We start from the raw sequence: 13,401 nt of genomic DNA on the forward strand, positions 1-13,401 counted from the left end.
GCCTGATGCCAGTATTAATTCTGGTCAAAGGAGATACATATGTGTAACCGAGATGCTCAATACAACATGTTAGTTTCTTAAATAGTTCTCCAGCCAGTGTTCCGCTATTAGGAAAGAAAGCCCCATAGTGTGTGTAAGAGAGTTGTGAACTTCCAAAGCACATGAACTTGAGAAATGCCCTTTGTCTTGTTTGTGTGAGAGAAACAGGAGAAATGGCAAAGGGCTTCCCTTACCAACTTTGCCTCTTTGTGGTTGAACTTCAAAGAGAAAATGTTGCAAATGGCTCCTGCTGAGAGTGATGGAAGTCCAGCAGCCCCCAGGTGCCATGGGTGATGAGGACAGGCCCACCTCAGATATGAGAGACCCTCAGCCAAGGATGGGAAGGGTGGTTCAGGCTGTGGGTGGAGGGAGAGTCTGAGCAGAGAAGCTGCTCTTCTAGTATAGGAATCCTAGTACAGGATACACAGTGGAACTGGCCCAGGGCTGGGCCCCACTCACCTCCCCTAACCACCCGTGCCCTTCTCACATGGCATGGTCCCTGCACTGCCCCTTTGCTCTGGCCTGCAGTCCGCTTGCACCCTCCTCTTCCCAGCCCTCAAGACTTAGACCACAGCTCAGCTGGTATAGCTAAGTGTCAACCTATGAACCAGGATGTCACAGTTCAATTTCTAGTTAGTGCACATGCCCCAGTTGCAGGCTTGATCCCCAGTGTGAGGCTTGCAGGAGGCAGCCAATCAATGATTCTGTCATCGATGTTTCTATCTCCCTTCCTCTCAAATCAATAAAAACGCATTTTTTAAAAAAAGACACCACAGTTGAGTCAGGTGTGTGGGTACGCGCATGTGTGTGTGTGTGGTCCCTGTATCAGGACATGCATGTTATCACTTGAGATTTGGGGAGGTTGCCCCACTAGCTTCACCAACTGAAAGGCAGTACCTGCATTGTCTGCTGACCAGTTTTCCACATAGTAAGGATTCAAATGTCTCTTGAATAAAGTGGGAGGCCAGGCCACGCAATGGTGGCAAGAGGGGCTAATCAAGTCAGGAGAGCATGTGCCATCCCCCACCATCTGATGCAGACCCTCCCTCAGGACGTTTGGGGCCCCTAGGCCATAGACTGCTGGCTGGCTCCAAGTGCCCTAGCATGTGGAGTGGATGGACGACCTGGCTGTCAGCTGCCTCCTATTCTCTAAACTGACAGCAGGTGGCTCTGTTCCCTTTCATTTAGCATAAGGAAATGCTCTTTCACTCCATACCGCTGTGCTCCAGACTCTGTCCTTTTCGGCCACAGAGAAGTAACCACTGCACCAAGGGCAGTGGTTGGTTTATTAGCTCGAGCATAAATTTACTCACTTGCTCAGCGGTCTTGGAATAGGCTGTTACAAGAAGAACCATTGTAAGGGGAGACCCAGGATTAGGGTTAGGGTTAGGGTTAGGGTGGTTAGGGTTAGGGTTTCCTTAGGGTTTTAGGGGGTTAGGGTTAGGGTTTTCTTAGGGTTTTAGAGGGTTAGGGCTAGGGCTAGGGCTAGGGCTAGGGCTAGGGTTAGGGTTAGACAAGCTTTGAGAGCTCAGGTGCCCAGGATCAGGGTCAGGGTCAGGGTTAGGGTTAGGGTTAGGGTTAGGGTTAGGGTTAGGGAGGCTTTTAGAGCTCAGCTGCCCAGGCCTAAATTTCATTCTCCCTGTTCGACCTCCATCAGGAAAGCTCCTCCCCCAGGCTTTCCCAGGGCTGTGTTTCACCCTAGGGAGCCCCTCTCTGCTCACTCTGTAAATGTGTTCACACCGACGCAGAGTGACCACCTCGCAAGGTAAATCTAATGCTGTCATATTTCTACATAAGTTCAGAGTCAGAACTTTATCTGAGGCCTAGCAGTCTCCCGGCCTCTCACCACCCATCCTTACCAGCAAGTCCCTGGTGGGCCACCTTTCAGCCCAAGCAGAGCCATTCCAGGACCTTTGTGTGCGCCTGCTTCCTCCCTCCTCCCCTGTGCCATGCTGTTCCTCATCCCGTAGGTCGCACTATTCGCTCCAGTTTCTCATTGATCCTGTGTTTTTTTATTACTGTGACTCTCCCCGAGCGCCAAGCTTGTCCCCACGGGAGACAGTGACTGCACCTTCGGGGCTGGGTGGGAGCGGAAGACTGGTCTTGGTCTTTGGCAATACAGGCACTCTCACCCGCCTACTTTTTAACTTGTCCATTTGTTCTGGGAACATTTCAGGAGCGCCCCCGCATCGGGCCGGCCTCCCCAAGAGTCCTAGAGTGCATCCCCCCGTGAGGGACTGGCAGCCGCCGCGCGGCACGCCCCCTGGGGCGTAGCCCTCCCCTGGCTGGGCCCGCACTCCCGCAGCGCTGTTCTGGCGACACGCGTGGGGCGGGTCGCCTCGCCGTTGCAGACTCCTCCGAGCGCCCTGGCTGCAGGTGCTGGTCCGCCAGGCTCCCCTCTCGGTGACGCTCACCGCCGTCCCCGCCCCGCCGGGCTTCTGCCACCCAGGGAGCCGCAGTGGGCCGGGCGGGCGCCTCCGGCCGATCCCGCTCCCGCCTCCGCCCCCAGAGCTGCAAGGACTCAGACCTCGGCGGGTCTGCCCCGTAGCACGCGTCATGGCCCCGGCCCTGCGCGGCCTCCCGCGGCGCAGCCTCTGCCTGCTCCTGGGTGAGTAAGGCTGGGTCCCCGCTGCCCCCACACCCCTGCAACCCCGTCCCCCCTGCCGCGCCCACTCGCCCGCTCCGCGCCCTAGAAGGGAGGCGAGTGCCGAGAGCTCACCGGTTGCGACTGGCTGGCCGTCAGGGAGCCGAGGCCCCCGGACGTGGACGGGGGTCCCTGCAGGGCTGCGCCACCCTCTGGGGACCGGGACAGCTAGGGGCATTGCGGGGGCAGGGAGTTCTGAAAGGCTCAGGGCAATTCTCCCGCACCCTGGGACTCACTGATTTTCAGGAGTAAAACTACAATGCGCGGCCCCCTGCCCGCACCTCTGTGCCCCTGCGGGCTTCCTTAGGCGACCGTGTGTGAGAGCAGGCGCCGGGCAGATCACCTATTTAGAAATCAGAACCACAGCCCTTTATCTAGAAATTAGTGAAAACGGAAAGCCTCCCTCTAACATACAGCAGTTGCTGACTTGCAAATAAACCTCCCAGAGATGTCTTTGCAGAAGCGGCCAGCTGACTTGAGGATTTCCACAGCTCCTTTTCGCTGGGTACTTGAGCGCGTCAGGCTGATCGAAATCCTAAGAGGGACTCTGGGTGTGCTGGCTCCCGCTCCGGGGGGTATGCTAAGCTGAAACCCAGTGAGGACAGGAACCAGCACCAGGCTTGGCAAAAAGTAGCAAGAAATTGTCGCCTTCACTTCCCTGTCTACAGTTTTCATCAAATGATGAGAAACCTTTTTAAAAACGGCTTTAGCTATTTGACTCAATTTGTGTGTTTAGGCACCATTTATTTATTTATTCCTCTCCCAAGGATATGTTTGTATTGATTTTTAGAGAGAGAGGAAAGGGGAGGGGGAGCATGAATGTGACTCACCTTGATCGGTTGCTTCTCTTATATGCCAGTACTGGGGGTAGAACCCGAAATCTTTCCATGCACAGGGACAATGCTCCAACCAACTGAGCCACAGAGCTATTTAGGTACCTTTTAAGAAAACTAATTAAATAGGTCATTTAAGTGGAAGAATCCAGTGGCCCCCGGAAGGCCCCCGCAGCCATTACTGGTTCTTTGGCCTTTCCCAGAAAGGGCAGTGTGGTCAGAAGCACCTGATGGTGCTGGGGAAGGGGTGACCCCCGTGCTATTTTTGCAGCTGGAGGAGCAGCTGGGAGCAGTGTGGCTTACCCTGGAGATGGTCCAGGCCCTAGGGGAGATGGGCTGAAGACTACCCAGGCGCTGTGCCATCCCACCTCTCGCTATTCATAAACCTTGCCAAGGAGGGTCAGATCCGCAGGAAACCCGCAGCATCAATAGAATATCATCTGAAAACTGACCTTGCCCCATCTGAAAACTGTGTTTTGGCTGACGTTATGTAAAAAAGCAAAATCTTAAAATAATATTATCCTCTTCTTTTGTGTTAGGATTCATTTGGCTTGACATGGAACTTACTGTTTTGGTTTCCTGAGAAATGAACATTTCTCCTTAGGAGGGTTGTGTCCCTTTTTTTTTTTTTTTTAAATCATAAATGTTCTCTACTGATGTGCCAAAGCTGCACCCTCTAAAGCAGTGGTTCTCAACCTTCTGGCCCTTTAAATACAGTTCCTCATGTTGTGACCCAACCATAAAATTATTTTCGTTGCTACTTCATAACTGTAATGTTGCTACTGTTATGAATCGTAATGTAAATATCTGATATGCAGGATGAGAACTGCTGCTCTAAAGCGTGTGTGAATAAAGCACTGCGTGATCCCATGAGAAGACCTTCCTTGCCCTAACCGGTTTGGCTCAGTGGATAGAGTGTCAGCCTGCGGACTCAAGGGTCCCAGGTTCGATTCCGGTCAAGGGCATGTACCTTGGTTGCGGGCATATCCCCAGTGGGGAGTGTGCAGGAGGCAGCTGATCAATGTTTCTCTCTCATCGATGTTTCTAACTCTCTGTCCTTCTCCCTTCCTCTCTGTAAAAAAATCAATAAAATCTATTTTTTAAAAAAGAAGAAGAAGACCTTCCTTGTTTACCAAGAAGGTGATACAATGTTCTGGTGAAAATCCAAAATCCTGTAATCTTAAATTATATTAGGTCTGGCTAACATTGTATCTTGGAAAAAACAAACACAACTTTATGAGGTTATTAGTAAGCTCATGTCAGTGAGCCTGGCAGTAATTAGAATATGGAGCACGCAGTGTTTTCTTTCCAAGCTGTGGCTTCAGCCAGATCTCCTTGGAGATGAAAACTTTACTACCCAGAATGGCATTGCGGGATTGTTTTTTTTCTCCCAAGTATGCTAGTTGTTAGGTTCAAGAACTCAACTGCAACAGTTTTACAATCAAGCTACTTTTCTTATTCAATCTGCTTACTTTCTGCACATGGTTTTTGACATCTCACTATTCTGGTCAGACCACATGCATTTCAGAAGTTTGTACGTAGCCACTGGAAAGTTTTTCATCGATCAGAAAAGAGGACATTTCCAGACAACGCAGGATCATTCTGTGTGCGGTGTAAGCTCCTGATTAGAAGAGCCCGCCGTCACTCAGGAGGGCGGGCCCACTCAGACTTGTGGGAACTCCTCTGACATCTGTCCTGTACCTTTCTTGGGGTCATGCTGGGGGCTGTGGGGTTCTCTTTGCAAGGCTGCTATGGTCATTGAGATATCTGACTTTGTACATACACAAGTGTAGCCGTAACCTCCAGGGACATCCCAGTAAATACAACCCATGTGACTGCTTCAGATGAAATCCGGAGGCACTTTAGTCCTAGAGCCCAGGTCTGAAGGATCTTACTTGCTAATCAGCTCCGTGTGTCTGTTCATGCTCCCTGAGGGGAGAAGCTTCTGGATTCTGTCTCCGTTCCACAGGCACATGCCAGTCACTGTACATGTGGTCAGTTCCAGGCCAAGGCTGTTGAGAAATGGTCCTGTCCACACGGACGCCGTAATCAGCAATGCGCCAAGGAAATGTTGAGTTAGAACCCTTTCTTCAGGAAAATGGCGCATTGAGAAAACTTTCTCCTTATTTTCCCCTAGAATGAACCAATTTCACAGCTTCTACCCCATTCATACCCCATCCAGTGTGACACAGGAGCCCGTGTGGATAGATTCCAGCCCTTGAGAGTGGAACCTGGTGGGTAGGCTGCCAGCACCCCCTCCTTCAGGAGCAGAACCCATCTTTCCTGAGGCCCACCCGGCGTGGTGGGCTCCCCTCAGTGGGCCCTGGCTGCACAGTCTGTTTCCTGCTGGAGAGGTGGGGCCCACTCTCCCTCCTCTTGGCTGGGGGCCACGGAGGGGTGGGGACACCTGTCCATCCTGTGAACCAAGGAGGGGTGGGGGCACCTGCCTATGACCTGAGAGAGCTCTCCTGACACCTTCCGAGCTTCTAGGTTAAAGCCATGGGGTAGACTTCTCAGCCCTGTTACCCCATCACCTGTGAGCTGGGTGTGCCCTTGCAGGACAGCGCCTGGTGGTGGCAGGTGCTCAGAGGGGTCTGAGAAGGGCACCCCATCCTGCCCAAGAGCCTTTTGTTCACTGGGGACTCAGGGAATGCCTCCTGAAGGAGGAGGTGCTTTAGTGGAAAAGGAGCAGGAGCTGGGACGGGGGAGAAGAGGAGGTGGCCAAGGTGGCCGCTGGGACTTTAGTGCCCATGCCAAGGCCTGTGCCGCCTGCCTCTGCCCTGCAGCTGCTTCCTGGCGAGTGAAGAGATGCCCACGATGCTGACAGGACTCTGCCCTGTCCGCAGCGCCACATCAGATGTGCCCTTGGGCCCCCACTCCCTCCCTAACCCCCCAGAGAGATGTCCTGGTCACCAGCCCTCCCTCCCTCCAGGACAGGGTGACCTTGGGCTGGGTAAGGTTTCTAGAGAACTCATCTGTTCTCTGTGAGGAGGGTTATGTCAACACAGCAGGACAGGAGGGCTCCCAACCTTAACAACCACTCAATTCATTTTAACATAATGAAGTTATTGTCCATGGAAAGCTTTTCTTTCCTAAGATTGTCTTATTTCAGTGTTTTCTTTGACAGCGAAAGACATCACTTCCATCATCGTTTAAGCGGCTCTGTTGGAGCAGGGCCCATGGAGACACACTGACCAAGACTCCGCAGGGGACCTGGAGCCCGGGCCTGAGCCTCCCAGCCAGGCTTCTTACTTTATTCTCATGAGGCCTCACAGGGTCTCCTTTGTTTAGCTCCCTGATGGCTCCCTCTCTCTCTACCTTGTGGGTTCCTACAGTGGATTCTGTGGGACCAGAGGCCAGAACCCCAGCCATCCTTATCTCCCACCTGGCCCACATCCACTCTGCCCTCAGCTCACTGTCCTCCAGTCTCACAGGCCCCACCAGGCCACACCACCTCCACCCCTCCCAGGTGACTGCCCACAGGGAAGCCTCCTCTGGCCACCCAATGCACCACCCTGGGGTGGTGACCCTCTCCTGTGCCCCTGCAGGCCCCCTCAAAGCCTCCATCACACCACAATGGCAGTGCCCCACATGTGCCAGGCTTGAACCCCAGGTCAGCCCACCTCTGGGTCCCTCCTGTCCACAACTTCTGAATGAGCACAGAGTTTGCAGACAACCAGGGGGCAGGAAGCAGTGACCCACCCACGGCCTGGGCAGTGCCCACCCTGCTCCTCAGGGCTCTGCACCCCACGCCCTCAAGGCTCGCCAGGAACGGTCCTAAACCACACATCACTTGAGAAGGCAAAAGGCAGCGAATGACAAGCAAATAATCGGATACTAACACCTGCCTTATGGTCACATGTCAACGGGAATGAAAGCAGTTTGCTCGTCACATCACAGGGAAGAGGTCTAGAAAGCATAGTCACTTAAACGGAAATCTGGTGACATTGACACCGGGTTGGCTCGCTCCCCATGTGCCTTTACTGCCTCTGGAAGGCTCCATGGGTCCGTTTGTAAGACGGAAGGGCTGCTGGCTGGGTGGATGGCCAGGTAAGGGGCTCTGGAGAAGCACTAAGCCATTTCTCCTAGAAACCTCTCTCTGTCCCACACAAGTGGTTCACATAGTGTCATCACCAGGAGGGAGTTCTGGAAAGTAGAAGCCCGGGCAGCGCCCATAAGAAGAATGGCCCAGCTAGGGGGCCTGTAAACAGGAACATAAATGGTGCTGCTTATGCAGAAGAAATAAGCCTAGGGCTCTGGCTGATCAGAGCCCCGAGGAGCTTGGGAAGAGCCTCTAGACCCAGGGCATTGTGCAAAGGCCCTGATTTGGGACTTGTTGGAAGCCTTTGTGGCCAAGCATTTGACCCAAGGCTGGGCTGGAGGACTCACCCTCTGGGCCAAGGTAGACAGCTCAGATTTCATTCCAAGGGCAAAGGGGAAACCTGCAGGATATTAAAGGGGGTGATGTGAGTTTGGTTTAAAAGCCTTGGGCTACTTCGCAGTGTGGGCTGGGGTGGGAGTGCAGTCAGGGGACCAGGGCAGGGAGGCTGGGTGGAGTCAGGACAGAGGATTGAGATGGAAAGAGTGGAGATTCCAGAGAGTTCCAGAGGTGAAACTGAAGTAGAGGGTGGGAGCTTAGACTTCAGGGTTAGACCCAGGGTCCCAGTCAAATTTAGATTTCAGATCAGTGACAAACCGTTTTAGTTTACATATGTCTCATGCAATTGGGGAATCATTGTTTATCTGACATTCAAATTTAACTAGGCGTCTTGTATTTTTGCTCACTAAAGCTGGCAGCCCCATCCACAGCGGCCACCTCCTCTTGGACACTCAGAGACCATGGCAGGTACAAGTTCAGGGCACAGAAGAGGGGTGTGGTCGGAGAGTTTGCAGTGAGAGCCTCGGATGAGAGGGATGGTCCCGACAGGGATGGTCCTGAAGTTAAATGATTCTTCCTTCACTTTGTAAAAACATTTGATGCATCTGGGATGCCCCTGGTTTTTGAGCTAAATATCTGTTGGGATTTGGACGGTAATTGCACTGACCTATGAATTGATGGGGAGGATGAATATCGTGACCGCGCCTCTGCCTTTATGGACTGCAGATTACTGGTTCCACGTCTAGGAATCTTGTGGGGTTCTGGCTGCTACTGTGAGTGGGATATTTTCCCAGTCTATTTTCTAACTTGTTGTTGCTGGGACAGAAGAAAGCTCCTTTTTTGTACATTTGCTCTGTGGTTGGCCATCTCCCTGCACTTCGTTTCCCACAGAGCTGGCTTCTTGTTTTGTTTTCCTTCTTACCCACTCTTGGCTTTTCAGATAGGTCACCTGTAAGGAAGGCCTATCTCCCAGCCCCTCCCAATTTTAACTCTGTCTTCTGACTCTTTGCTGAGTTTCTGCATGCTCTATGCGGGAATCCACACATGCAATCCCTGACGGCACGTTCCCATGGTGAGTTGTTATAGTGGAACCTTCTTTAACCCACGCAATGCTTTTTAAAGTTGTCATAAAATACACATAACATAAAATTTACCATCTTAACCACTTTAAGTATACAGTTCAGTGGCATTAAGTACCTTCACATTGTTGTCCCACCATCACCATCTTCCCAAACTAAAGCTCTGTCCCCATTAAACATGCACTCCTCATCCCCTCCCCGACCCTTCTACTTTCTGTCTGACTCTGGCTACTGTAGGGACCTCATGTAAGTGGGACCATACAGAATCTGTCCTTTCATGACTGGCTTATTTCGCTCAGAATAATGTCCTCAAGGTTCGTTCATGTGACAGGATTTTCTCCTCTTTTTTTTAAACATGTTTTTATTGATTTTTAGAGAGAAAGGAAGGGAGAGGTAGAGAGAGATAGAAACATCAATGAGAGAAAAACATCATCGATAGGCTGCCTCCTGCACCCACCCCCACCCCTGACCAGGATTCGAACCTGTGACCTCTTGGTTCCTGGGTCGATGCTCAACTGCTGAGCTACACCAGCTGGACAGGATTTTCTCCTTTTTAAAGCTGAATAATATTCCATTGTATGTATGGACCATACTGTGTTTATCTACTCATCTGTTGATGGACATCTGGATTGCTTCTATCTTTTGACTATTGTGAATGATTCTGCTATGAACATGTGTGTGTAAATGTCTATTTGAGACCCTGCTTGCAGTTCTTTGGAGGCATATATCTACAAGTGGAATTGCTAGGTCATATGATAACTCTATGTTTAACTTGTTCACAGCAGACTCTTTTCACAGCAAATGCACCGTTCCCATTCCCACCAGCCGTGCACAGGGGTCCACTTTCTCCGTGTCCTCTCTGTCTTTGTGCTGGTAGCTTCCTGGTGGGCGTGAGGCTCCCCTCGGGGCTCATCGGGTGGGATTTAACCTTGTCAGGGACAACACTGGTTTATCGTTTTTAGGCTGACATCATCCGACTCCACTGCTCACCTGTTGGATGCCACTTCTTCTTTTACCTGACTTAGCATCCCATTTTCTTGTAGATTCAGGGGACATATTAACAGGTCCCCCACATCCATCCAGCACAGAGCAGGCACCTCAAGGAGGGGAAGGGAGGGGACACAGCATCTCGAGGCCAGAGCCAGGGACAGTGGCTGAAACTGACCAGGAGGACCAAAAACAGGTGATGGCCAGAGACTCTGTTGGCTCAGGTCTACGTGGGCTAAGGAAGGTTTGCAACATGCGTGACGCTGACCGTCAGAGAGTGTGTGCTGTGCGGGCGGAGGGGGTGGGGGTTGACCAGGCCTTGACGGTTGAGTAGGAGTTTTTACTGCATGTAGTTTTTGTTTTTTCAGTTTGTCATTGTCTTGGTTTTGGTTTTCCTTTTTCAGGCAGGCATGTGGCTTCCTGGGGATTTGGCTCCGGCGGGGGCAGGAACCAGGGGGTGCTGGAAGTGGTGGTTCTCACCCCGAGGGCCCTGGCAGGGTGAGCGGAAAATGATTCACGGCTGCAGTCAGAACCTGCCGAGCAAGGCTTTCTCTGAAGGGTTAGGGGAAGATGTGCACAGAATACAGAGATAGTAGCTTATAAAGTATGTTTTTTAACCTGTGGACAACATAGGGGAACGAAAGGCAGAAGATAAAGATCACCCATATGACACCACTCAGAGGTAGCCCACTCCTGATATGTCCTTCACATTCATTGTTAAACAGCTTTATTGAGGTATAATTGACGTGGGATAACTGAGTACATTAGAGTGAACATATTAGAGTAATCTGGAGGGTCCTGACATACGTGTACACCTATGGGGGCTCAAGGCTGCGCGAATCTATGTCCACCACCTTTGATAAAGTGTCCTGCGAACTTGGTCACCTCCCCCTCCTCCCCTCTCCCCAGCACCCTCCCCCTTGTCCCTGCTGGACCCCAGGGGCCCTCGTGCCCTGTGAGGTGCTGAGGGTGGCTCACACTGAAACCTCACAGGGACAGGCCGCTCATTTTTCAGGCGGGATCCCTAAACTGAACCCTCTGGAAAGCAGTCCTGTAAGCTCACGGCGGGGAGCGGGGGCCGGGGGGGGGGGGGGGGGGCGGTGGCGGGGGCTGTCCCACTTCTCCAATAAAGAAACTGTGGCCAAGAGGGGAACAGGCCTGCAGGAGCCTGTGTGGCCTGTGTGGCCTCCTCTGTGCCGCCTGGAAGGTCAGGGGTGTCGTGGGTCCCTGCAGGCACTTGGGCTGCTCCTACCCCAGTTCACCGGCACCAAAGGGGAGGCTCTGTGTTTAGCCCCCAGACTGGTCACTCTGACCAGCGGGCCTCCCAGTGGAGGGCCCTCCCCCCGGCTCCTCCCGCACCGTCACCGGGCTCCCTCAGCTCTAGGAGGAGGACGATGGGAGTTCTGGGGTTCTCTCTGCAAATGTGGAATCAGCCGCAGCAGGACAGCCCTCCTGCCACCTGTGCAGACAGACTGGGCGGCTTAAAGTGAGGCCCACCCGCTTCGCACTGCTGGGCCCTCTCTCTCCTTAGAAACCCGGATGCCCAAGGTCTCCGTGCAGCTGCCCTTCGGCCTGGAGCCCCGTGGCCCTGGGGGGAGCCGGCAGTCCTGCCTGTCACCGTGCTGAGGGATCCCCCTGCCTTCCTCCGCCTGTGTCCTCATCTCAGGGCCGGTTTCCTGCTGTGGACAGAGGGGCCCTGTCTCTGAATTCCCGATGGTGCATGTGCCCGGCAGCTCCTGTCCTGACTCACGGCCTTCGAAGCCATGATGACTGAATCCATTTGCAGTCTCAGGAATGGAATCCAAACAGCTGGCTTTAAAACTCTGGGCAATTTTATTCAGCTTTAAACTATACTGTCTCTCTTTCCGATGGAAGAAACTGCATCAGGCTGGTTAAGAGAAGTGAGCTGTTCTCCTGCACCTAAACCACTATGGTTTCAGGCTCCCTGGAAGCTGGCCAGCCTCACCCACAGCAAGGCCGCTCTGGCTCCCCCAAGGCAGGGAGGGAAGTGGGGTCTCCATTCCCAGAGAGCAGGGTCCCACCCTGGGGCAGCAGAGGTGAGAGATACAGCATTCAGGGGGACCAGCTCAGAGCCCAGCCAGGGTCAAGGCCAGGGACTGGGGAGGGGCGGGTCCTGCTCTAGGGTGAGCACTGAGGCTGCCAGATAGGGCAGGCCAGTGGGGTAGGGGCAGGGCTGTGCTCCATGGCCCAGAGGCCGCAGGGAGAAATTGACCAGAATGTACTGGGAGGGACTGGGGACAGGTGGAGGGGACAGTGACACCCCTGGCCCCCAACACCAGCACTCCCTGCTGGTGACCAGCGGAGGTGCCCTGCCCTGGCGACTGGCTCTGCTGGACGATCTGCCCTTCTGGGAACTTGGTGTCCCTGTGACAGGTCTGTCTGATGTCGTGTCAGCCGAGTGGCTCTGTTCCGTGCTGCAGAGAGCCCTGGCTGAGATGTGTGGTCGTCTTCATTCTCCCTAAAACCAGCCCTTCCAGACAGGAGGGGTCCTCCGAGCTCCGGACCTCCATGGGCCAGTCGCAGGCGCCGGCCTCACGCCCACACAGAATGAAGCTGGGTGTTGCCATCTTGTTCGTTTGACGCATATTAACATGCAGAGCTGCTGGGAGGACGTACATGTATCAGAAACGAGTGGGAGGTGACAGGGCAGCACAAAAGGTCCTCAGAAAAGAAGGAAATGTTCTACCACCCAAATGAGGTGCTGAGGAAGTGGGCTGGGCCCAGGAGGGGGAGGGAAAGGAGATGGAAGAGGAGGAAGGAGGGGGGAGGAAGGGCAGGGGAGGGGGACCGTTGGGTCTGGGGTTTGCAGGGAAAAGCGTCCTGGTGGGGAGACAGGGCGGGTCCTGGGGCAGTGAGCGGGTGGGAACCATCACAGAGGCTGTCCTCAGATGGGGCTGGACAGATGGCTTAGAGTTCCTTCCTGAATTCGGTGTCTGAGCCTCCTGAGCTACCCAGGAGCCCTGGCCGTTCCCCTGTCTCACAGGTGGGCTTCCTTAGGGCCCCCTTGGTGGGGCAGGGGGAGCTGCTGGGCAGAGACCAGCATAGCCTGGGGGCAGTAGGTGAGCCTGCAGCCTCACCCTAAAGCAGTGATGGCGAACCTATGACACGCGTGTCAGAGGTGACACGTGAACTCATTTTTTTGGTTGATTTTTCTTTGTTAAATGGCATTTAAATATATAAAATAAATATCAAAAATATAAATCTTTGTTTTACTGTGGTTGCAAATATCAAAAAATGTGACACGGCACCAGAGTTAAGTTAGGGTTTTTCAAAATGCTGACATGCCGAGCTCAAAAGTTTCGCCATCACTGCCCTAAAGGGATCTGGGAAGGACACCGCCTGCCTGCCCCACGGAGAGGGAACAAAGCAGGCCTTGGGCCTGAGGAGGAGGAGGAGGCCTGCGAGTGGGGCCCAGGGGAA

At 53.4% G+C, this 13,401-nt stretch overlaps 1 protein-coding gene across 1 annotated transcript in view; it reads left to right on the top strand.

Annotated features, from left to right (window-relative positions):
- Positions 1 to 2,365: 2,365 nt before the first annotated feature.
- The window catches only part of RAMP1 (receptor activity modifying protein 1), a 35,897-nt gene continuing 24,861 nt past the window's right edge, over positions 2,366 to 13,401 (top strand). Inside the window, exon 1 of the mRNA XM_070423371.1 lies at positions 2,366 to 2,647. Within this exon, the coding sequence (XP_070279472.1) occupies positions 2,596 to 2,647 (52 nt within the window). The 5' untranslated portion in view covers positions 2,366 to 2,595. The remainder of the gene's footprint in view (positions 2,648 to 13,401) is intronic.

This window comes from Myotis yumanensis, unplaced genomic scaffold, assembly GCF_028538775.1.
Source record: "Myotis yumanensis isolate MYYU_CA2020_CCGP unplaced genomic scaffold, mMyoYum1.0.hap1 SCAF_8, whole genome shotgun sequence".
NCBI classification, from domain to species: domain Eukaryota; kingdom Metazoa; phylum Chordata; class Mammalia; order Chiroptera; family Vespertilionidae; genus Myotis; species Myotis yumanensis.